Below are 25,354 nucleotides of genomic sequence, written 5' to 3'. Positions count from 1 at the left end.
ACAATAAGGTGATGTGAGAAGTGGATGGCTTTGAATGCCTGCCTAGGAAATTTGGCTTTATTTGCCTGTCAATAGAAGCCATCAAAGGTTTTTGAGAAAGAGACTAAAGGGAAGTAAATGTAATGTGTTAAATAGAGTGAGGAGCCCAGAAGCCTGGAGTTGGGGTGGGAGGCCTTAACATAAATCAAGCAAACTAGAGCCACAGTTTGAAGCAAGCCAGTGACAGTGGAAAGGCCGAGAAGAGGAATGGGGGTGACCCAGTGGAGGAAAAGCTGGGAGGACTGCGAAATGGATATGAGGACCAAGGCGTAGGCATGAGACGTGACGCCAAGATTCCCACTGGAGAATGCTGAATGAAGCTTTGCACTGAGGGAAGACAGCGGCTGGATAAAGTCCAGTGTTCATCCTTTTGTGTTTGAAGGGTTAAAACGCCCCTCGTAGCTGTGCCCCCAAAGCAGTTCATTTCTAACTTCTCATGCAGGTCTGGATCTCTGGAGAAGGGTGTCAGGGTGCAGGTTTAGATTTGGGGTCCATCTGTCTAGGGCAGTGATTCTCAACCTTGGCTGCACATTAGAATCACCTGGGAATCTTTTTAAAATCCTGATTTCTGGGCCTCATCCTCCAGAAATTCTGTTTCTTTGTTACTAATGTTGTGGTCCCACCCCATAACAAAGAAACAGAATTTCCGGAGGATGAGGCCCAGAAATCAGGATTTTAAAAAGATTCCCAGGTGATTCTAATGTGCAGCCAAGGTTGAGAACCACTGGTCTAGGGCAGTGGTCAGCAAACTGCAGCTCGGCAAACCGTGGCTCAGGAGCCACATTCGGCTCTTTGGCCCCTTGAGCGTGGCTCCTCCACAAAATACCGGCTCTCCCACAAAATACCGACTTCTGCGCATGGGCCACGAAGTTTCAATTGCACTGTTCGTGCGCGCCTGCTTGTGGTGTTTTGTGGAAGAGCCACACTGAAGGGGCCAAAGAGCCGCATGTGGCTTGTGAGCCGCAGTTTGCTGAGCCGCAGTTTGCCGACCACGGGTCTAGGGTAACATTTGAATCCATGGCGTTTAACTGCACAGGTAGAGAACCATGCAGAGCCACTCACAGCTGGGCAGCCAGTGCACTGAGCAACTCCAGGGAGGGCCGCTCCATCGGAGCCACTGGAGACTTGTATGAAGACTAGGAATCTTTCTAGGGGTTGGTGAGCACATGTCTTCAGAAAGGGGTGCCTTTTTCTAATTTGCACAAAGGCGCCATATGGTCTAGCAGCAGTGCTGGAAATAAGCCTAGGCAAGGGCCGGAGCAGCACCTTGGGGAGCCGCCTCCCCCTTGAGGGAGGGTGGAGGGGGCGGAGCCCGCAAAGGAGACACTTAGCAGTGGTTAGAGACTTAAGTAGGGTTGTGCTTCGTTGCCTTGGAATTTACCTGAAAACAGAGTCACCACTCGGTGAACTGTCATCTTTGGTTTAATGAGTCAGAGCAGCTGCTAATAATACCCGTCAGTTCTCCCTCTTCGCATTTCTATGGTTTTTTCTTGGTCTCAGCAGTTGGTACAGTTAACTGTCTGCGTTTGGTTAGGATGTAGAATGATCAAGCCTGTTCCCGAGAGCCCGTGCTGGGCAGGTGAGCATCATCCAGGGTGATAGCTGCCTCCTCCGGAATGCCTGCTCCAGAGCCTGCCCTGTGGGTGCCCAGGACAGCAGGTCGTGTTCACTGTCCATAGGGAAGGGTGTTCCCTCAGGCCACTCGCTCCTGTCACATTTGGCTCTGGCCGGCCAGGAGTCAGGAGTAGCTGGGACAATGTCCAACCCCAGAGCAGGCAGAACCTCTCGGATGGCGCTGAGTGCTGATCTCCGAGGACCTGGCAGGGCGGAGGGAGCCTCTTGCCGCCTGAGGCGCACAAGAAAGTAAAGGCGTCCCCAACACAGTGGCTCGGAGGCTGTCCCATCTCCTGTGTGGCACAAACTACAAAGCTCACAGCCCCCGCCCCCCTACATGTGCCAACAGGATGGTATAAATGTTTCTTGCAGAAGAGGAAGCATGTGCCCTGCCTTGGCCTGTGATTCTCCGCCCACACAGACCTGTCACTGATGCCTCCTGGCACTTGTGACCTCGTTTGCATCAGTGGAAATTTACAGGAGGAGAGAGCACCACCTTCCTGCCCAGGAATTCGGCACATAACTCAGATCAAAAATTCCAGTTCACGCATCTGTCAAAGGGATCCAGGCTCTCGACAGGCAGATGACATATTAAAACAGCCATAAAGCTCCGAGGGAACACAGGGGTTCTCTCAGTGGGTGGGACCCGATTGCTTGTACATGGCCTAGATCGCTCAAAGTGTTCTGTTTTCAGAGTAATTCACTTATTTTAGATCTGAAATTTTGGTGACTTTTTTGTCAGCTGACTGTCTGCTGCTTCATTTGAATAAGGAAGACCGTCTCTTTTTCCAATGGGGAAAAGATCACCTGTCCTGTCTTGGGCGTACTTGTTTTTTCCTACCTGCAAGTCAGCCGAGGCTCCCTGGCTCGGGGTGCCATGCCCTCAGACAGCTCCGGGATGATTTCATGCTCTGCACCCTGTGAATGGGCAGGTGATCACGTCAGCCCTCTTTAAGGAAAGGACTCTGAAGCAGAGAGGATTTTTCCATGATTTCAGAAGGAAAATCTGTGAGGTTGGAACCCAAGAGGCTGAGATGCAGGAAATGTGCTCGCAAACTGCCTTTTCCGCAAGACGCAAGGAACCGACCATTTCCCAGTGAAAAGTTTGCTTCATCAACTTTCAAAAGAAAATTAGTTCCTCATGATGGGAATCGTGTGCTTTAGTTTGGGCGTCAAGGATTTTCTGAGCTTTTAAGTTATTTCTTATGTAATATTCCATCTCTTCTGGCTGGGGCTTTTTCCATTAAATGGCTTCTTTTTTTTTTTTAATCAAATGAGCTTTTCAGCTTGATCAAGGACTCCAGCAATCTCATGTCTCTGTTTCCTGGACTGACCTTTCCATTGCATGCAAGATGCACAGGGGTGATTTGTCTTGTCTGGTTATAACGCCACACTGTTGTAAGGATGCTTAATCACCAGGCACACGCAGTGGTCACTGGTGGTTGCACCTACAAGCCCAGCTTTCTTATCTGTTAACTTTAGGACTAGATCGAGAGCTGGAGAAGGAAGAGTGTGACTGGATGGGTGACATAAAGAATTCACCCCCAGATACAGAAAGCAGTGCTTACCATTTCTTCCTCCTTTTCTCAGTAGTGTCATGTACAGAACACCACGCAGTGTTGGAGGGAGAGGCCAGAAGGACTTTACACTCAAGGGAACGCAGCTAGACTTTAGGGTAAGAAACCGAGGGGGGCTTGTTCACTCCAACCAGCGCTTGATTGCCCACTCAGACCTGTCTCAGGCACCTTGTTCTGAGGTTGAGAGCTGACATAAGCATGGGAAAGGCCTGCAGGGAAACCAACAATCACGGTTAGTGCAATAAACACTATACTTAGAAGTACGCACCGAACACCACCAGGGCATGGAGGAGCGATACCAGGCTTGGCCTAGGAAGGGATACAGAAGGTTTCTGAGACAGAGACTTTGGTGAGACTGGAATTGGCAGCCCAGGAGACAGGAAGGAAAGAAGGTGCTGGCCAGAGCTCCTCAAACTATATGTGGTGGTAAACCAGCGGGTTTTTCCTTTTTCAATCCATTAGGACCAATACCTTTATAAGATATAATAAAAGTAAGTTACTAGAATAATCAAAAATTTAAAAGACATAAAAGCCCACATTTTTATTAGTTTCAACAGACATAAAATTACTGTCAGGTAGTTATAAAAGTTTCTAAACGCTTACTCTCAATGTTTCTACTTTATTGCTACTTGCTTCATTCATTCATTTCTACTTCCTTGCAGACAAGTAGCAGTTTACAGGCAGGGACCAGCCCAAGGACCACACTCTGAGCAGCACTGCTTTAGGCACAGGAGGGCATACATGACGGCAGAGAGGTCAACGAGAGGGCACGGTGCTCCTTCGGGAACCTGAAGCGGGTGGAGAACAGTGCGGGAGGCAATAAGGCTGGAGGCGCAGCCAGAGAACGCCTAGTGGAGCATCACAGGTGCTAAAGCCAGAAGGGGCCTCATAATGGTTCAAACATTCAAGAATCAAATTTCAGAAAGACAACTGATCCAGCATGGAGAGTAAAAAGACAGAAAGACGCTTCAGGAAATGCAGTGATTCGGCTGGGATTGGATGGGGCTGAGTGGAGGCCAGGGCCTTGTGGTGGGAAGAAGGTGTCTGATTCTTAATGCAACCAGGAGAAGCAGTTGTCAGGTCTCAGTGAGTGACTGGACGGGGACGTGGGGAAGGGATATCATCCAGCCCCATCCTTTTACAGAGGAGGAAACAGGCCCGGCAAGGCAGCAGGACTGAGGCTAGACGCTCTGCTTTCCGGCTCCAGACAAGCATTCTTGACTCACTGACCAGATGGTGCACCAGACAAAATCCAGTATTCCAGCTTGTCCACCTCACCCCCTGTGCTGCCTGTGTATCCATCAGAAGGTCCCGGATGCACTGAGATTCCAGCCTGCACACTGTAGTCCGCCACCCCCACTGCCCAGCTGCTCTCAGCCAGCCTTTCTGACCCCTGTGCTCTCTGCTCACAGTCACTGTCATAACGACAGAAGCCGCTCCAAGGTTCACTGTGCCCTGTAGCGGCCAGTTAAATTCATGTAAATCCTGTTTGGGCAGTTGACAGAAATTTTCATATCCTTCTTTTATGGGAACAAAGGTTGCTCTCACCCCCAAGCCAGACATGAACAGGCAGTCAGCAGGCAGGGCAAGTTTTCTGGTATCTCTCGGAATGGGTTTGGTTCTAGATTGGTGCTGAAGGATTTAATGGCTGGAGTGGCATGGACCTGAGAGAGTTCAGAGCCACAGTTTCCTGGGGTGCTGCCTTGATGCTAGGCCATCCCCAAGACAAGATCCCAGCAGACAACGCCAGCTTCGTGTTGGCTCCAGAGGTGCCAGAGGGGAGCCAGGGTCCCAGAACAAACCGGAATCGCCCCACTTCCTAAGAGTCCCCCATGTCTTCCCTAATCCAGCCTCACTGGGGTCTCAGAACCAAACCAATGCCAGATGGCAGAGAGGGGGCTTGCTGCTCAGATTAACAGCCATCTATTAGGACCTACTATGTGCAAAGCACTGTGTTAGACACCCAAGGGAAGCCAAAAATATAAAGAGAGAAAAATGAAAACAGTGAAGCACCTCTCTTCATGGAGATCACATTTTATTCGGAAAAATATGAATCATAAAGGAACAGCAGCCCAAGCCAAGATTTTGGAAATGACATTCCCTGTGGGCCCTTCCTTTGAATACTCGTGTAATAAAGGGAGGTGAACACCCGGGCAGTGGCAGAGATGGAAATGCTCAAATGTAAGCATGGACCTGGACTTGACTGCTTATTTGTGATAAAAAATATTAATAGGTTTGTCCATGTTGAAAAAATACCTTCATTTATCATAGTGTTCATAACGGTGAAAAATTAGAAACAACATCTCCCCAAAGTGGCCTCGAAGGATCTGGATTTTGTCACACCCCTGAGTGTTCCAGACTGATATCCACTCCTGGGTCTGTGCCCTAAATAATTAGGCAGGAGGGGGTAGGAACGAGGACCGGCTGTTCCGGTTGAGCTTTATTTGGATGCATTGCGGGGTACAGATACCACACCGCTTCTCAGGAATTCTGTGTTTTATTTCTGGAGAATTTCAGCTCTCCAGAATAGAAAGAAATTTCTCCAGCCACCAGGGTGTTAGACAGCAGCAGGGTCCAGGGGCTGCTCCCATCCCCCTTCAGCTTATTCTGCCTAAAAGAACAAGTCACTGTGGTGAGCTGCCTGAGCCCTGACAGACCAAGATGGAACTGGACAGACCGCAATTGATAGATTTTAATTCCTATATCTTAATGCTTCAGAACTTGGTCTTAGCAAGAATAAAGGAAGGAGACAATGATGTTGTGGCTGATGGAGCATAACCAGTTCTGGAGACATTGCACTCAATGCTGGTGTAAGGTCATGGCCCTGTATGACCAACCCTCTTTGGCTCCTTGCCCCATTTCCCATAGAGCAGTTTATAACTGGACGTGTCACTTCATAAACTCAAAAGCTTGCGATACTTATTTAGAATTTACAAAGTTTGTATATTCTCTATCAACTTTTTTTTTTCCTAAATATATTTTTATTGATTTCAGAGAGGGAGAGAGAGATAGAAACATCAATGATGAGAGAAAATCATTGATCAGGTGCTTTCTGCACACTCCACACTGGGGATCGAGCCCACAACCCAGGCATGTGCCCTGATCAGGAATCAAACAATGACCTCCTGGTTCGTAGGTCGACGCTCAACCACTGAGCCAGGCTGGCCGGGCTGATTCTTCTAAAAATCTTAAGCACTTGGCCATGCAGTTCTATCAGTTTTTTGTTGATGAGGAAATAATAAGACTTCTGTAGCATTTAATGCAAAAAGAATGTCAGTCTCTTCTGAAAAGATGTGTTCGTTCATCAGCTACTTTTGCTTTCAAGTTTGCTGATACTTCCTACACTAAAAATAAGGCACATAAGCTAAAAAAAAAAAAAAAAAAAAAAACCCTCACCCCCAATTTATGAATTCTATTGACTTTTAAAGATTTTAGGAAGTTGTGATGGCTCTTACTTATTTGTTTAATAGATTGCCTTTATTAAGAAGAGTACTACTACATAAAGTTGGAAAGTCTTTAGACAATATCTCCACATCTAAATATTTAAATATTTTAGTGCCCCACAGGTGTGGCTCAGTGGTTAAGGCTCAGTGGTTGAGCACTGACCCATGAACCAAGAGGTCACCAGTTTGATTCCTGATCTGGGCCTGGGTTGCAGGCTTGATCCCCAGTGGGGGGTGGGGGGGGACAGGAGGCAGCCAATCAATGATGTTTCTCTCATCGGTATTTCTATCACTCTATCCTCCTCATTTCCTCTCTCTCTAAAATTCAATAACAACATATTTTTTAAAAAACAAATAAATACTTAAATATTTTAAAAATGAACAACTAAATGGCTGTCAGGAAATCTGGGCTTTTTGGTTGTAAAACCCAGTGCTAGGACAGAATGGTGGGTGCTCAGGAAGTATCAGTGAGTTCTCCCAAAGGAAATTTCTTAGGGAAGTTTTTATATCATTTGCACATTTTGCTATGACATGCTCTCTGCATTAGGAGGAAATCAGTTGAGTTCCATGGAAAGGGACTCAGATGTTTATTGCTGTCACATGTCCAGCCTTGATCAGTACTCTGGAAATGACTACATAATATGCTAGGCCTAGGTTGGAGCTTGTAATCTGTTTGGGGAAAGCAAGCTTTTTTCAGCTAAATATTATTAGGGAACAAAGCAATACCCACTATAATCCAGAACTAAAATGCGAGGTGTGTAACTCCACGGGCCTTGGAGTGATTCCGACTACAAGTATCCTCTTGCGTTTTTCAGACTTCTGTTTACATGGTTCTGGTTTAGTCTCTGATGGGGATAGCCCGTAACCAGATGAGACCTGCTGATATGGCCAAAAATTCTGAATCAAGTCAGAAGGCTTCCTCTCCTCTCCTCTCCCTTCCCCTCCAATATTGCATAAGACATTACCAATGCTGGCAGATGTTTTTGTTTGGCCATTTGCCAAAAGCAGCCTGCCTATCTCTTCCTGAACTCTACTCCTTCCTGTCATAAAGCATTCCTCATCACCTCTTCCCAGCGGTACCCACATCCCCTTTCACATGTTATGTAAGACCACATGCTTGCACAGCTAATGGCTGCAACAACTTTTGTTTTCTCCCAGCCAAAGAGAAGCTCTAACCCTGGCAAAGCAAGGACATTACTATTTCCTCTCAACGGCATGTCTTCAGGGAACCAGCCTAAGTGCTGACAGGGTCTAGTGCTCCTAGTCAGAAGATCCCTGGGTTTCCAGGGAGCGAACCAGCCATGGCTAGACAGAGTATGATGTCTCATTGTCCCTTCACTTGTTGGTCTGTGTATTTGTACTGACCTCTCAATTTCCTAGCATATCTTTCTGAGGACAAGAGCTATAGCACTCATTTACTTACAGTAATAACGGTGACAACTATGGCTAGTGTTGACCCCTAGAGAGCTGTGGGGCCTCTAACATTTAACATAGTTTCACTCTAAGAACCTGTTTGTTGGTATTGGCGCAGTATGTCCAACGTCAACCTAATAGGATCCATCTGCCTTTGCCCATCCCCACCTCACAGCTGCCCCAATTGTCATTCAACTCTTCTTACTTAAGAGGGGACTATGTTCTGAATATTCCTCCTTAGATATCTTTCCTTCCTTCATCTTCATGCAAATGCCCTGCACACATCCAGCCAGTAGGGACCTCCTCCATACCTATCCTGTCCCTAGCTTGCAGGCTCTTAGAATCCCCATGACTCTCTAATCCTATTCGGGGTCTTGCTATAGGAGAACCTCCATTGCCTTGTTGGATTTCTGCAGCCAAGAAGCAAAGCTGGCCCAGCAGGTGGTTGTCCATGGGTCAGCTGCACTTGGCTCCCTGCCCTGGGGGAGCTGAGGAGTTAAACAAGATTTAGCTTGTTGACTACCTTATCCCCCCTGGACTATCAAATTGAATGCCTTATTGGCCCCAGCATTCTTTCTGTGTTGTTGCAGCTGGGCCCAGTGGTCAGGAGGCCCCTACCTGCCATGGTCTGTCATCTCCTTGTGTCTTTGTCTGAATCCCTCCATCCTGCCTCCTGCTTTCTCTCACTGAGTTGCAGATGCACGCCCAAAGCTGCCAGGTATCACGTAGGAAGCATTTTGGCAAGGAGAGTCAGCGAAAGAGATTTTCTTGGCAACCGTAAAATAAAAGTACTGTAAGGAGCTGCTTAATAAATTTGTGCCACTTCAGCTAGGGAATTTCAGCCCTCCTGTGGGAGTTGCGGGAGTGGAATGAAAAAATATATATAGAAGGCTCAACTGTTAGCTTGATGGCTCATTCATTTGATGGCCCTAAGGAGATGTATGATCTGCACACTGTGCACATTAATCATATTCATTGCACCCTGCATCTGTCCAGAGAGTCAATGAATGTTTTCTTTAGACATTTTTTTCCTACTGTAAGACAAGGCGAGGGGAAATCTCTCGGTCCCTTTGCTCATGTTAGGTTGGTCCTGTGTATACACAGTGGTGAAGGAGAAAACACGCTACCTGCACACCTAGTGCATCAAATACCAGGACTGGACAGAGACCAACACCTGGCTGGAGGGGACTAGTTTGTGAGTCCCTGTCCCTGTTTTCAATAGAGTGAATAGCCAGACCTGCATTGAGTCATTTTTATGATCATTTTCAAGTAGCTGTTGGGAAGAAATATGAAAGGGTAGGGGGGAAAGAGCCTCAGAGGAGCCTTGGTAACACTTTCTGGGTTGGAAATTATTTTATTTAAGTTCTTCATTCATTAGAAAATGAGTTCTTTTGCATGCAACTTTTTTCATTACAGCCTACATTCAATAGTATTCTGTATTAATTTCAGATGTACAGCATAGTGGTTAGAAAATCATGTACTTTATAGAATGGTCCCCCCAATGTTTCAAGTACCCACCTGGCCATACATAGTTATTATGGTATTATTGACTACATTCCCTATGCTGTACTTTACATCTCTGTGAATACTCTGTAACTCCCCTCCACTCTGTCAGCTGTCAGTCTGTATCTATGAATCTCTATTTTTTTGTTTATTTTGTTCTTTAGACTCCACATCTAAGTGAAATCAAATGGTATTTGTTTCTCTCTGTCTGACTTATTTCACTTAGCATAATACTCTCTAGGTTTATCAATGCTGTCACAAATGGTAAGATTTCATTCTTTTTATGTCCAACTAATATTTCATTATATAAATCTGCCATAGTTTTTTAATCTAATCATCTATTGATAAGAACTTGAGTTACTTTCAGATCTTGGCTATTGTAAATAATGTTTCAGTAAACATAGGGGTGCATATATTTTTTTGAATTAGAATTAGTGTTTCGGTTTTCTTTGGATATATTCACAGAAGTGGAATCACTAGGTCATAAGGCAGTTCCATTTTTAACTTTTTGAGGCCCCTCCATACTGTTTTCTGCACTGTCTGCACCAAACTGCATTCCCAACAATAGTGTGTGAGGGTTCCTTTTCTGCACATCCTCACCAACACTTGTTGTTTAATGGTTTATTGATGATAGCCATTCTGACACGTGTGAGGTAATATCTCACTATAGTTTTTTGATTTGCATTTCTCTTATGACTAGTGATATTGAGCAACTCTTCATATGTCTATTGGCCATCTGAATGTCTTCTTTGGAGAAGTATCTATTCAGATCCTTTGCCCATTTTTCAATTGAATTATTTGTTCTTCTGGTGTAGAGTTGTCTGAATTCTTTATAAATTTTGGATTTAATCCCTTGTCAGATGTATCATTGGTAAATATCTTCTCCTTTCAGTAGGTTTTCTTTTCAATTTGTTGATGGTTTCCTTTGCTGTGCTTAAAACTACAGGGACACATCATGGGGCTGTTGAAAAGATTAGAGCCATCACAACAACTATGTATATGGTAAAAAAAATGAGCTGTGACAAAGGTTCAGATTTCTGAGTCCATGAATGTTTGGGTTCCCTAAGCATATAAGGTGATTTTTATCCACATGGCCTTGCAGACTGGGTTCCAGAACAAATCCTTTCCATTCCCACCAATGAGTCATTTCCCCTAAACATCTTCCTTGGGAATCACGGCCTTAAATGGTACAGAAACCATAGAAAAGACTTAAAGCTAAAATATATATTATTAATGATTTTTTTCCTGGTATCAAAGTATTGCATAATTCCTATAAAAATTTAGAAAATACAATAAAGGAAAAATTATTCATAAACATATTACCTAGAAATAGGCTTTCAACATTTTTCTTTTATCTTTTCTCATTTCTTTTTTTTCCCTCCTCTTTCCCTGTATTGTAACATAATTAACAGAATGTTGAAAATACAATTTCATATCCTGCTTTTACACTTAGAATTGTGTCAGCCTACAACTAAGTCATGAAACCCAGAAGCTATATAGGAAAGATTGATAGATTTAAATATTAAAATATAAAAGTTATTAACAAACGTTAAAAACAAACTGGGCAATAATATTCTCAACCCATATAACAAATTACTACTATCCATAATATTAATTTCAAAAACATAATATGTAATGAGCTTCTTAAAACTAATAAAAAAAGATAACTGAAAATTGAAAATGGGTAAAACATGTGAATAGGTATTTTCCCCTAGCAGATTGGCAAGGACATAAGGATGAGTACAGCTAACCTGAATAAAGAAGCCAAATAGACACTCTCATACACTATTGGGAGGAGTATCAATTGGTGCAAACTTTTTAGAGGGTAGTTGTTCAATATATATTTACATTTTAAACACTTAAACCCTTGACATAGCATATCCAATTCTAAAAATTTATCCTAAATAAATGCTCCTACAATGTGCAAATAATTTTCACTAATCCATTGTTTGAAGTTGCAAAAAATTGGGAACAACCTAAATTACACTACTTCTTTATAATGGAATTTTATGTAATCATTACAGAGAATGAGGCAAATCTTTAAGGTGTAGAAATATATCCAAAATATTTGTTAAATGGTAAAAGCAAATTATATCATAATATCATGTTAGTGTAGCATTGAGAAGAAAAGTTTAGAAGACTATGAATTTGTCATCGTTTTCTTCATAACATTTTTAGGAATGATTGAACTTTATGCAATTAAAATATAACTTTTATAATCAGAAAAGAAATAATTTTCAAAAGATAAGAATTCTATCATAAACATTTCCCTATACTTTATTCCCTAAAATTTTAGCAGCTTTTATAAAGTTCTATCATGGATTTATCATAATTTATTTAGCCATTCCCCTATTTGGGTCGTTTTAAGAATAAAATAATATAGATAAAGCTCTCAGCATTTGTAACATTCACTGTATGTTACTGTTAGTTACTGTTAGTAGTCACTGTAGTTACTGATTACACTGTTATTCTTATTACCCACTTTTTCAGGTTCTCTGAATCCATACACATGCACAGATGAGCAAAGAGACCAAAACAATCTATAATAATAAAAGCATAACATGCTAATTAGACCGAACAGCCAAATGACCTTTCGGATGGCATTCCGGATGAAGCGGTGGTGGTGGGGGCGGGGGGGGGGTTGGGGGGGAGCGCTGAGGCAAAGGCGGTTAGGGGAGATCAGGCAGACAGGCAAGTGGTTAGGGGCAATCAGGCAGGCAGGCGAGCAGTTTGGAGCCAGCAGTCCTGGATTGCGAGAGGGATATCCGACTGGGAGAGGGTGCAAGTTGGGCTGAGGGCCACGCCCCCCATGCCCCCGCCCACTCTCCCGTGCACAACTAGTCTACACTAATAAAAGAGAAACATGGTAATTAGCGTACGACCACTACCCTTCCCATTGGCTAATCAGCATATCCTTATGCAAATTAACTGTCAGCCAAGATGGCGGCCGGCAGCCAGGCAGCTGGAAGCGAACATGAGGCTTGCTTGCTCCAGTGACTGCAGACTGCAACGTTCCCCGCCTGCCTTGCCGGCCTCTGAGATGGCAGTTTGAAACATTCTAACAAATATAGGCCGGGATCTCAGAGCTGGAGTTATACATTGTTTCGATTATAGAACCGAAACAAACCAGATACCTGCTCTCAGAGCTAGAGCCAGAGCAAAAGCTGGCCCAGAATAAAATTAAAAAAAGGAGCGGTTGGGAGCTTCAATCAACAACCGCCAGCCTGAAAGCAGCCCTCAGCCCCTCACCCAGACTGGCCAGGCACCCCAGTGGGGACCCCCACCCTGAAGGGTGTGTGACCAGCTGCAAACAGCCATCATCCCCTCAGCCAGACTGGCCAGGCACCCCCGTGGGGACCCCCACCCTGATCCAGGACACCTTTCAGGGCAAACCAGCCGGCCCCCAGGCCTCTATCCTATATAGTAAAAGGGTAATATGCCTCCCAGCACCGGGATCAGCGGAGCCGCGAGGCCTCCTGGCACCGGATCAGCGTGACAGGGGGCAGCACCCAAATCCCCTGATCGCCCTGTGGCTCTGTGTGTGACAGGATGCGGTGTCCCAACCCTATGATCAGCCCTGCTCTGTGGGTGATAGAGGGCGGTGCCCTAACTCCCCTATCGGCCCTACTCTGTGCGTGACGGGGGAGCTCCCCAACCCTCTGATGGGCCCTGCTCTGTGCATGACAGGGGGGAGCTCCCCAACCCCCTGATGGTCCCTGCTCTGTGCGTGACAGGGGGCAGCGCCCCAACCCCCTGATTGGCCCTGCTCTATGCGTGACAGGGGGTGGCACCGCAACCTCCCCATAGACCCTGCCTTGAGTGTGACAGGGGGCGGTGCCCCAACCCCCCAATCGGCCCTACTCTGAGCGTGACTGAGGGTGGCATCGCAACCTCACAATCTGACCTGCTCTGTGCATGACAGGGGGCAACGCCCCAACTCCCCAATCAGCCCTGCTCTGAGCCCGACCACGGGCTGCACCTAGGGATTGGGCCTGCCCTCTGCCACCCAGGAGCAGGCCTAAGCCAGCAGGTTGTTATCTCCCGAGGGGTCCCAGACTGCAAGAGGGCACAGGCCGGGCTGAGGGACCCCCGCCCCCCCCCCCCCCCGCAGTGCACATGCACTGGGCCTCTAGTATACTTATAATAGTATATTGACTGTATACTATTATTAAAGCATTATTGTCTTTTAGATTCAGATATTGAAACATTTACAGATGAGTTGATTTTATATCTTGAATTTGCTTCAAAATCTGAAAAAAAGATGGCTCGGGAAAGGATTAAATGTATAGCTGAAACAAGATTAGCCTGCATTCATAGCTGCTGAGGCTGTGTGATCACTGTGGGAGTTCTATACTTTTGTGTATGTTTGAGCTTTTCCATGATAAAAACTTTTAAAAATACATTTAAAATAGTTACCGAATAGCCTCATGGATTCATTCTTGTTCAAGGATCCAGCTCTCAACTTAGTTTCGTTTATTTCTTCTCGAAGTCACTGATATGAGCAGTAAGACTGGTGTCATTCTGTTTTATGACTCTTAGAGTAGCTCGAGGTGGAAACAAAATAAATACAGGTTCTGAATTTCCTTTGTCTTCACCCACTTGGGAATCCTCTCTGAAACCATTTGGGCATTTTAAGTAACCCTGATTACCCAGCAACAACAATGAACCTTTCAGGCGACCAGGGAGGATAAAATAGCTCCTCTGCCCTTCTGTGCTTGCTCAACAAAAGGCATAGCAGCTATTAAATACGGAGTGCTCAATGAGTTCATGAAGAATGAGCCTGGGACTGTGTATTTGGCATCTGGGGATCTGAGCCTGTGCCCCGTGTGAACTTGTAATCTTTGTAGTGTGGCCTTTTAAGTTTGGCTGCCAGTTAGATATTGGCATAGGAGGCTGAGGAACGCCAAAGCCAAAAACTGACCTCTGAATATTCCAAAGTTAGGAGTCATAGGGTGACTTTCCTTGCCTTTTTTTTTTTTTTTTTTTAATGAAGATAACGATTTATCCTTAGAGCGGAAACAGAGCATGGCTATATTTGGCTCTGTAACCTTTGGACCTGTTTGACGGATACTCTCAATGCCCTTCTCTTCCAACTGAATGCAAGTCAGGGTTAGTACTGGGGTCCTCTAGCTCTAATTGCCTCTCTTGAAGCAGTTTCCCTGGCCCCAGCTTCCCTAAAGTGAGTAATTTGAACTTATGTTTCAGGATTCTTCTTTTCCCTCCGGAATCCATCTCTAAGGGACAAAGCACATGGCGTTCTATAAGTTGAATACTTGGAGCAAAGGTCCCAGTGAGGTTTATAGAATTTCCTCCCTTTCCCTAAAAATAAGACAGGCTCTGAGGGCGGCTCACTGAAATGCGCATGTTTCTCTCATTGGCCAGCGCCTACTGCAAGGCCGAGCTGGAGCTAGGGAGGAACAGGCTCAGCCCCAGCTAAGTGGGGAGAGGGTGCTCAGACAGAGCCTTCCGGAATGCACTGCAAGGTATGCTGACCTAGAGACATGAATGGGGCACTCTCGGGGCAGAGTTGAGTGTCTGGAGACATCAGGACAGACCTCACAGTGGAGGTGTGAGATAGCAGGACTGAGTGTAGAACTGACAACCTGGGATTGTATCATGTTCTTAATCAAACCCCCTTGGGATCCTAATTTGAGGGGTTTGTCCTGTTGGATCACACCCGCTGTAAAACCAGCAGTGGCATTTGCTTCGGGGCTCGTACAGTTCTGGGGATGCCTAAAATTAGACTGACAAGTCAGGACTGCAGTGCCTCTGTGCCCCCGGGCATCCTGTGCCCAGGATGAGTTGCATCGCCGGTACTGCTTAGCTCTGTCTCTTGAGCAGTGAGGCTGTGCAGAAGGTATTGTGACGGGCGACAAACAAAACTAATTGCAAAGCAGTTTTCTCTCCCGAAACAATGCCTGCTACCCATGACAGCAGCTGAGTAATAAGCCATCAAGTCACACACTTGGCTTGAGCAACCGCAGGTCAGCTTTTAGACCATTGTGGGTTTCTGTTAGCACTTGTTTCTATTACCTGGGAATATCCTTCCCGGGCTCTTAGCAGGCATAAGGGCTTCAGGCGAACTCAGAAACTCAGTAACCTTGTTTGGCAAAGTGAGAGAGTCAGAATGCTCTGGGCACAGGTCCACGCATGCCTGGGCGGCTGGGCTAGCCCAGGGTGCTGATATAGCCGGCTCAGATCCCCCACAGCCTTGCCTCTCCTGGGGCCGCAAACCATGTATAATCTCTAACCTTGTCCAGCCGTCTGTAATGTGCCCTCCGTCCTAGAGGAGCCAGACAGCCAGAGCCTTGAGTCTGAAACCACTTCTGAAGGCCTGAGGGCCAGCGCTCCGGGCAGTGGCCTCGCTCCCGTGCACATGACCACAGTCCTCCTCAGCCCCGCCCTGTGCTCCTGTGATTCCACTTAAATGAGTCTTGCTCGGGTTGTGGGTGAGGGGTGAGGGGCGGGCAGTGGGAAAGGAAAGCTTGTGTGGGAAGCAGGATTCTACGTGCAGAAGGGTGCAGGAGGCTGCTTTGCGGTCTCGGGCGGGGTCTGGTTTGGAGGCAGAGAAGGCTTGCTTTTCTGAAGTGGACCCACGGGTACCCAACACACCTTCTCCTCATGCCCCTCACAGCCAGGGAGACGGCTGCCCGGAGCAGAGAGGAGCTCAGGTCTGTGTTCCCACTGGCCTGTGCCAAGAAAACTGCTGCTCTCACCTCCCTTATCAGGCATTCCTGGAAGGCAGGGCTTTGTTTTCATTCTGGGTGTCCTACAGTGACCTCTCCCTGTCAGACCTGCGTGGTCAGACTCCCAGGTCACAGTGGAAACCGGTCCCGTCAGGTCTGTCATCACCTCCCTCCCCCAGCTGAAACGTGATCCCGGGCTGGACAGAGACCAGCCTTGTCCCTGGGGCCAAGGAGCAGGGAGAGGAGAAAGGACCATGAGTGCCCACCTCAGAGGGGAAGCAGAATCACAGTCAGCTGTGGCTACCGAAGATGCTCTAGTGAGGGCCACCACCACCCCAACAGCACAGCCCCCGGAGGCCGGGCCAGGGCAGCTCTCCAGCCTACAGGGAGGGCACCCAGCATCTCTCCTGGCTGTGCAGCTCCCTCCTCACAGATAAGGCCGCATGGTTTGCCTCTGAGTGTGTTGTTCCTTAGAAAAGCAAAGCATCGAGGTGTCACCCAATAGGCCAGGCTGTTTCTCTTATCCTCTCCCCGGTGAGCCTGGCGGTTGTGTCAGTGCCTGGGACGCTGTTCCAGCCGGCTTGGCGCCTGAATGCGCATGGTGCTAGGTCCTGTTGGGCCGGGTGTTTCAGGACAGTGCACCTTTGATGGGCAGACGTTGATCAGTATCCAGCTGTGTTCCTGTCTCCATTGAGGCCCATTACCAAACAGTTCTGCTGCTGGGAATTCACTTCCTCAAGTGAGGTGGATTCTGCTCCTACAGGTTGGGGGAAGGGTGCAGATGCCTTTGTCCTGGGTTCAGCATAGTCCACTGGGCCTCTTAAGGCTCCTGTGTACCTGGGGTACAACCAAGCAAACCCTGTTCTTACTCCTGTTTTTCCTTTTCCTGGTTATTAACATCCCCACTAACCCTTGCGTCTGAGAGAGAAGCACAGGAATCCTCAACTCTGCTTCCTCTCCCCTTCCTTCTCCAAGTGGTCATCAAATCGCCATACTGGTTGTGTTTTCGCGAAAATGCTGCTGACTGACCCCTCAGTTTCCAGTCCATTTGTCACTGTCCCAGTTCAGGTCTTAACATCTCTTCCCTGGACTGACTCAGTCGTCTCTCGCTAATCTTTTCTGTCCACCTGGGAATCTGTTACTCCGTTAATCAGAGAGCTTTCGTAGATCCCTTTTGCTTAATATCTAAATATCAGAATTCCTTAGCGCGGCCTCCATGTTCCTTAGTGTGGCCTTCGTAATCTAGACCTAACTTTCCTCTCCATCCCTGGCATTGGATGGCTCCAGTGTTCCCTGGCTGTCTCTCCGGCCTCACTACCACGTGAGGCTCCTGAGCCTCCCCACACATCACACCTCAGTGCCTGCCTCCCTGCCCCATCCACCCTCCCATGCTGACCTTATACCCCTTCCCTGTCTGGCAGACTATGTCTACTGTGGCATTGTCCCTCTCTCCTCCCACTAGAAGGAATTAATTGTTTCGTCTTGTATTTCTCTCATAGCACTTGGCTCAGACGTCCATCATGCCACTTGTATTATATACTAGTTGGTTCTCTCTCCCTCTCCTTTTAGTGAGTGCACTATGCTAGGCACAGTGGTGAGCCACATCAACCTGATGCCTCCTCATGGACTTAAAGTTTAGCAAAATTGGTCTCGCCATTGCACAGTGAGGTCCTTAGGGATAAAGAACATCTGTTCTCTTAATGCCTATCGCAGTCCCTGGCACACGGTGGCTACTTGCTTCCTGGATGGTCACTGAGTGAACTCCAGTGGGCAGAGAGATACCAGAGCGGAGGGTTGGAGTGGGTGGATGTCCCTTGGGTACAAGGTAAGTGGGAAGCCTGGAAAAGTCACATTCTGCCCTCAGTTTCTAAAGGGCAGCCCGCGTTTTATATGTGGTTACCCATTCATAGGGAACCATCTCCTAGGGACCATGAGGCCAATTTTGTGAGTCGATCTAAATGTTTTTATCGAGATAACCCAAAGAAGTCTGGTGTTTTGTTTTGTTTTTAAGTGTGCGCTCATGCTCCATCACCCATCCCCTGAGCCAGCTCCTCCAGGTGGATGGTTTCAGGCCTGGCTGCCCTACCACTGCTGGTCCTTGTTTTTTCCAGGGATCTGAAACTGGACAATGTGCTGTTGGACCATGAGGGTCACTGTAAACTGGCAGACTTTGGAATGTGCAAGGAGGGGATCTGTAACGGCGTCACCACGGCAACCTTCTGCGGCACGCCCGACTATATTGCTCCAGAGGTGAGTGCTTCGGGTACCGGGGCTCTGCAGGAGCCTGATGAGAAATGCCACAGGCTGCTTTTGTGGGCGGCGTTGAAAGCTGATGCCTCCAGACTCCTGTATGGCTCGTTGGCTGAACAGTGGCTAAAAATGTCCTCAGTTCCTCTAAATAAGAATTCCAGTCCAAGATTTTTTGGGGTAAACTTTGCAGTTGCTTCTAGGCTTTAGCCCTGAATAAGGACAGAGGTGCTCCACTCACAGCCATGTATCTTCTTGTCACTACTCAGTGCTTTGATCCCAGCCCCATTTAGCAGAAGTAAAGGAAAGCTCTTGACCTTTTCCCACACGAGTGAGTGAGCCCAGCCTCCTTCCTTTCACATAGCTGTAGTTCCCAAACCCTCTGTGTTCTGGATGTGCACATGCATTGCCTTGGCCTAAGCAGGTCACACATGTTTGATCACCTGGATGAGAAGTGGCCTCAGAGTTGACCACAGGGAAAAAACAGGCCACCCTCCCTGGAGATAGAATGAAACATGCATGTCAACACAGGAAGCTCCATTATTTTACTTTGATATTTCCTAATCCTTTCTTTTCCCTTGTTAGGAAGGACACATTTGTTAATCAGATATGCGGAGCACTTCTCACGCTGCCCTCTCTCTGCACAGATCCTGCAGGAGATGCTCTATGGGCCCGCCGTGGACTGGTGGGCGATGGGCGTGCTGCTCTATGAAATGCTCTGTGGCCATGCGCCCTTCGAGGCCGAGAACGAAGACGACCTCTTCGAGGCCATACTGAACGACGAAGTGGTCTACCCTACATGGCTCCACGAAGATGCCACGGGGATCCTGAAATCTGTAAGTGTGGCTTACCCAGCCAGCTCCCAACCTCCAGCAACCAGCTTCCTGGATGGGATTCTCTGTCTCTTTAAACTTAGAGCCTCCCACCAGTCAGCTACCAGCTTTAACTGAGACACGTGTTTTCATCTGTAGAATCAAAGAACCAGAGTCCTCTTTCATGCAATAGCTCTTCCCGAGCCAGCTATGATGGCAGTAGGTAGCATTGCCTGCCAGATCGCCAGCTTTTCTAGCACTTGTGGCTTTAGTGCAGGTGAGGTGATGCTCCCTTCAGTCAGGACAGTCCAGGTGCTGGGTCCCAGGACCACCATTCCCAGTGTGTTGCACTATCGATTGTGTTTCTGCCGGCAGCGTCCAAGGAGCAGGGCCCAGGGCCCTTTCCCTTAGTGCTGGGAGGTGAGAAATGTTATCCTTCTGCAAACCAGATTCCCAACCCAGGATTCAGGTGCAGTGAGGTAATACAATACATCATGTTGGAAAAGGTTTTTTTGTTTTTTTGCGTGTATTTAAGGCACTGTACTGGAAGCCTTATTTTGAAGTGAGGAAGAAAGATGGATTGATGGCTTTATGTTGAAAATAAGAAAGCACATGTCACTTGGTTCATTCTATAACCACATTAGTTGAGTTCCAAAATCATGTGTTACCACCTACTGTGTGCATGGGGAGTCAAGAGGAATACCAGGGCAGATCTTCAAACAGCTGGTTCATTCCTGAAAGGTGTCAGTGGTGCTGGGAGCTTCAGTAAGGGGCCCATGGAGCAGCTGCATTTTCTCCTATAGGAACCGCAGTCCTGGAATAAAATTCGCTGTCTTAACAGTTTTTAAATCTATAGTTCAGCAGCATTAAGTACATACATATGGTGTGCAGCCATCACCACCATCCATTTCCAGAACTTTTTTCATCTTCCAAAACTGAAACTCTATACCCCTTAAAAAACACTAACTCCCTCCAGCCCCTGGCATTTTGCTTTTGGTCTCTATGAATTTTATTATTCCAGGTCCCTTGTATAAGTGGAATCATACATTTATCCTTTAGCAATTAAAATCAAAACAAAACAAAACACAAAACCCTGGGATACAGAATCCAGATTTTCCTGATTCCCAGTCCAGGGTTCCGAGTTAGACTACATCTAGCCACTCCCTATTAATAAGTATCTTTTAAACTTTCAGCCTCACATTTTTAGCACCTAAATCACTCCCTGATGGGATTCTTTTCTATTGTACCAAAAACATAAGCCACTGGAGGAAGCTACTAGAATGCTCTGTACTTACCATCCACATATCATGAATCTGTTACCTATTTAACTTTCAATAAAGTAGGATATAATGCTTATGATAATAATGTTACAGCATTATTTAAAGATTATACATTTAAATAATGCCATAATACCAGAAATAATTATTATTCTATTGACCTGAGATGAGTCTGCAACCCTGGAAGATGAGACTGATATATTAGTGAACTAGAATCCTGGTTTAATTCCATTAAGCAAATACTTGTCCGATGCCTTCTCTTTGCTTGGCCTGTGCTTAGTGCTGGAATGCAGAGATGAAAAGACATGGCTTCTTATGTTGCTCACAGTCTGGTAGAAATGAGAGCATGCAAACAAATACTTAGCTTGCTGCCAAGGAGAAATGATCAGAACTGTCTCTGGAGGCAAGGACAGGAAAGGTGATATAAGGACAAGACCGAAGAAGTGGCATGTAAGCTGGGTGTTGAGAAAAATTAAGGGTTCAGTAGGGTTAATGGTCGGGGGGAGCGGGGGAATAGTATTCTAGGCTGAGGAAATAATGTGTGCAAAGCCTCAGAGGCGTGGTCAAAGACGTGGAGTGTTAGATGCAGGGTGGGTGCAGCGAAAGATTAGTTTAGGACATGGGAACTTTGAAGGGACATGTGGAAAGTGGTATATACCTTACAGTTGGTCACACAGGGCTGGAGCTGATCACTCAAGCATGGCAGTGAGATGGGAGCAGATATTGACGAGGGGAGAGGATGAAGAGGGTGATGGGGCCTGGGACACATCAGTGTTTAAGGGTGACAGTGGAAGAGCATTCAGTGAGAAGGTTAGGAAGGAATGACTTCATGTTGTATGAACATTTATAGCTGCAGCATGTCTACAGTTTTACTTGTGATAAATAGGCCAGGGGTTTTACAACATGAGTTATAGACACTGGTGCCTGCATAACTTTTGAGTAGCACTAGCTACGTAGGAACAAGTGGGCCTAGGCCAGATAACTGCGGGCTGATGCAATGTACCTGTGCTAGGAGTTGAGTAAGTTGAGATATTTTTAAGGACTCTGAACAAGCTTTCATTTTGTTGTACGGTTCCAGATCAAGGAGAGCACACTGTTTTCTTTAAAAACACAAATTTCAGGTGTCTTTCCAGGGTTCTATGAGTTTGGTGACTTCCAAAGTTTCTCATGTTGAAAGTTGACTTCATTGGATGGTGTCCTGCATAGTCCTAAAACCCATTGGGAGGTCATGCTTGCTAAGTTTTGGATTGTAATTAACTTGTCTACCCATAACTTCATAGAGCCGGGTGACTGTTAGAAACACAGAATTTCAGAGAGGGCAGATCCTTAAATTATTTGGTCCACATCCCTGGTTGAGAGATGTAGCTGAGGCCCAGAGACGTGAACCAGATGGTAGAATGGAGAGAGCAGGCACTAATCTGAGAGTCAAGAGACCTCAACCTCATTCTACTCCTGCCATGCTTTCCAGTAATGTAAGGTGGTGGTAACACCTGCAATGCCCACTTCAAATGAGGTGGTACACATGAAAGCATTTTCAAAGGGCCTGCACCATACGGCAGTAAGTTACTAGTATTGTTGAGTTGTGAGTAATAATTTCACAACATGCTGAGAGGTGTCATTATCTTCATCCTCTCCTTGAACAATTCGCCAACATCATCAAGATTATTAAGCGCTGAATTGTACATGAGACGGTGTTCGATTTTTGTTCTGGAGAGAAGAGGATTTCTGTTTTTCCAGGAGCTCTCTATCTAAACCAAAGACACTTATGTGGGATCCAAATAGCCAAGTAGATATTGACCCTCCTATTCATTTGACAGGCCTGTATCAATGCACAGTGACCACAGGATTGCTAGGTTCACATGCTGTGCAAGGGGCTGGGGGCCAGACATGAGCAAGACAGGACATCATCCCAGCCCTCATGGAATTTACAGTCCAGTTGGAGTGGGAAAACAGATGTTTAAAAAAGAAGTTATATGAGTAGCTACATAGATATGTACAATTTGACAAGAAAAAAGTCTGAGGTACTTTGAGAATCTCTAACAGGCAGACTAATCAAGGCCATCAAGGGAGGCCATCCTGAGGAAATGAGTTTTAAGCTAAGAGCAAAGGCTATGGAGAAGTTAGTCAGGCTTACACGCATGCAGAGATCTTGAAAACAGAGAAGCCCATTTGAGTAACTGTGGCTGATGTGTCCCCAGCAAATGTTTGGGATGATGGTGGACAAAGTGATGAGGACATGAAGGACACAGGAGACCATGCGCAGGCGTTTAACCTTTATCTAAAGTGCCAAGAGTCAGCACTGAAAGATTTCAAGCAAGCATGAGTGACAAGATTATTTTTTTATATTTAAAAGATCACTCTGGATCAAATAGACTGAAGTAGTCACAGATGAAATACCTGGGATTTTTTTCCAAAATAGTCCAGGGGTGGCAGGGAGGAACCAATTAAACAAGATTGGGCATGTGTCAATAACTTGCAAGGCTGGGCAATGAATACATACTAACATATGCTTGAAAATGTCCATAAATGATAAAATTTTTAAAATTAACACATGAATCAAAGTCTATGTATACATACATGCCTATGTATGTATATTTATATATGTATGTATACATGCACACATGTAGATGTAGAAAAAGCGAACTTAGCCTTCATGAATGAAGTGAGATGGTTTAACAGTACAAATATAACAGAAAAAATGATGTGAGCCATGGATCTAGCTACATCTTTATGTTTAGTTTTGAATTTATTATGAAATATTTCAGTAGGGATGTATCCAGCTACATTTTTTTATTCTCAGTAAGAATCTCAAGGTCCTGGACTGGGAGTCTACATCATCCTGGTTATACTTATGCTACAGACAAAATTAGTGGTTTTTCATATGCTTATTCTTTAATATCCTTGAACAGTCCTTCTCAAGAAGTGGATTTTTAATAAATAGATGGAACAGAGGAGAGCCCCCTCTGGTGCACTTGGCCCTGAGCTGCTGCCCTTGCGACCCTGTGCACTTTTTTTCTTCTGGGCTGGGTCTGCCTTTTCCCACCCGAGAGGCAGGAAAGGTCCAAGATCTCTCAGCCAGCCCTTTACATCCGCTCTCACCAGTACCACAGGGACAGGTCGTCCCTATGTGGCTTCCTGAGATTTCCTGATCTTTTCTTTGGAACGTAAGGTCAGGACTGTCACTGGAATTGCTGTCTGCTGGGTATTTTACTTTTTTTTTTTCCTTCAAAAGAAAATGCTTTCTGAATTCCTTCCTACCTTTTTAAATGGAAAGTATTTTCCATATCTGTAGAAATTGTCTGGATAACCATTTATAGTAAATAACATACCATGGAGTTACAAAGATCTCAGGGCTTTGTATGGGTGTAGCAGTGTCAGTGAATCTCCTGAATTCAGGGTAAGGGGAGCTCTTGTCCAGCCTTCAACAGAAAGTGGTTGATCCAATGGGCAGCAGTGTCTTCCCCAACGTCAAGACTCCTAACTAAATATTACTTTCCTACCGTGGCCCTTCCCCATCTCCCGCCTGCCCCCCCATGGGGAACCTTTGAGTTGTTTGTGTATGGATGTACAAACATTTCATATAGACATGGATAAAGAGCAGGCCCTTGCTTTTGAGAATACTCCCTGTGGAACACAGAATCAGGAGAAGGAGTTCACATACAGCTTCAGCCCAGGACTTGTACTTGAAAATATTTCTCAACTTACTAACTAATGAGCCTTGCAACTAAAAATAACCAGAGTATGTACTAAAAAAAAAAATGCAGTGGGAAGACTATTCCTTGCCTTGGCCTTTTGTCTCTCATTTCTCATCTTCCCTTTAAACATATATGTTAAATGCTCTCATGTGGGTGTTCGGAAAGCAAACAATATCCACCCCTACTCTTACAGAATAGCTCACAACATCCACAGAAGTTACCAGAGAAAAAGTATGCACTCTTGTGCAAAGAACAGATATAAGCTTTCCAGATTTGACCATAAAGGTGATATTTTTATGGTGTTTCTAACCTGGTTTTGGAATAAATATATTTTCAATTGGCTACCATGTCACTGAATTTCCTAAACTGGCACTACCAAATCATCCCAAAGTACTAATAATCATGACAGAAGAAAATGTATAGTTTTCTTTTAAAGCTTCTGTGGTTGGCACTAAATTTTGCCTAGAGCTAGCTTCAGAAAGACTTGGGGAAGTCCTCACAAGTCCACAGAGCTTAGGAAGGCGAGGGCCGCTGGGATGAGTGTTCCTTTGTGCTAAATCATCTCCTGGAAGAGATCACGAGGCTCAGTGCTGACTCAGGTGAGGTCAACACCCCTTCCTCGGAGCACACACAGGTGGCCAGGTTCAGCAAGTGGTGAAAGGAGTTTGGGGCATTCTCCTGAGTCACCTCTGTCAGTCAGGAGGCACTGTAAACTTAGCATCAGAGGAGATTATAGAGTGCTTTTGTTCCTAAGCTTTATAGAAATTAAAGTGTGTGTGTACATGTGTGGGTTTATCTGGCATCACACCTATCAGATTTCATCATCTGCATTGTCTACAGCAGGCCTGTTTGCCTCTGCGAACAAAGAGGGAACCATGACTTTGAGATTCTTTTTGCCACAACTGTCCTATATTTGTCACCATGCAGTTGATCAGAGCAGTAGTGAGTTAGATGCTCTCTATTTCCTACTCCCCTCCTGGTAGAGATTGGAATGCTCAAGGGAGCAACCAAGGTGATCGGCCAGGGGGAGGAGGAAGAAGCAGGGGAA

The 25,354-nt window shown here is 45.9% G+C and overlaps 1 protein-coding gene across 1 annotated transcript in view; it reads left to right on the top strand.

Moving 5' to 3' along the window:
- The window catches only part of PRKCH (protein kinase C eta), a 220,541-nt gene that overhangs the window by 183,137 nt on the left and 12,050 nt on the right, over nt 1-25,354 (top strand). Inside the window, exons 11-12 of the mRNA XM_070418825.1 lie at nt 18,387-18,525; nt 19,170-19,358. Of these exons, the coding sequence (XP_070274926.1) occupies nt 18,387-18,525; nt 19,170-19,358 (328 nt within the window). The remainder of the gene's footprint in view (nt 1-18,386; nt 18,526-19,169; nt 19,359-25,354) is intronic.

The sequence above is a fragment of the Myotis yumanensis genome, unplaced genomic scaffold (assembly GCF_028538775.1).
Source record: "Myotis yumanensis isolate MYYU_CA2020_CCGP unplaced genomic scaffold, mMyoYum1.0.hap1 SCAF_1, whole genome shotgun sequence".
NCBI classification, from domain to species: domain Eukaryota; kingdom Metazoa; phylum Chordata; class Mammalia; order Chiroptera; family Vespertilionidae; genus Myotis; species Myotis yumanensis.
The sequence above is the reverse complement of the archived record's forward strand: the minus strand, read 5'-3'. Positions and strand labels throughout refer to the sequence as shown.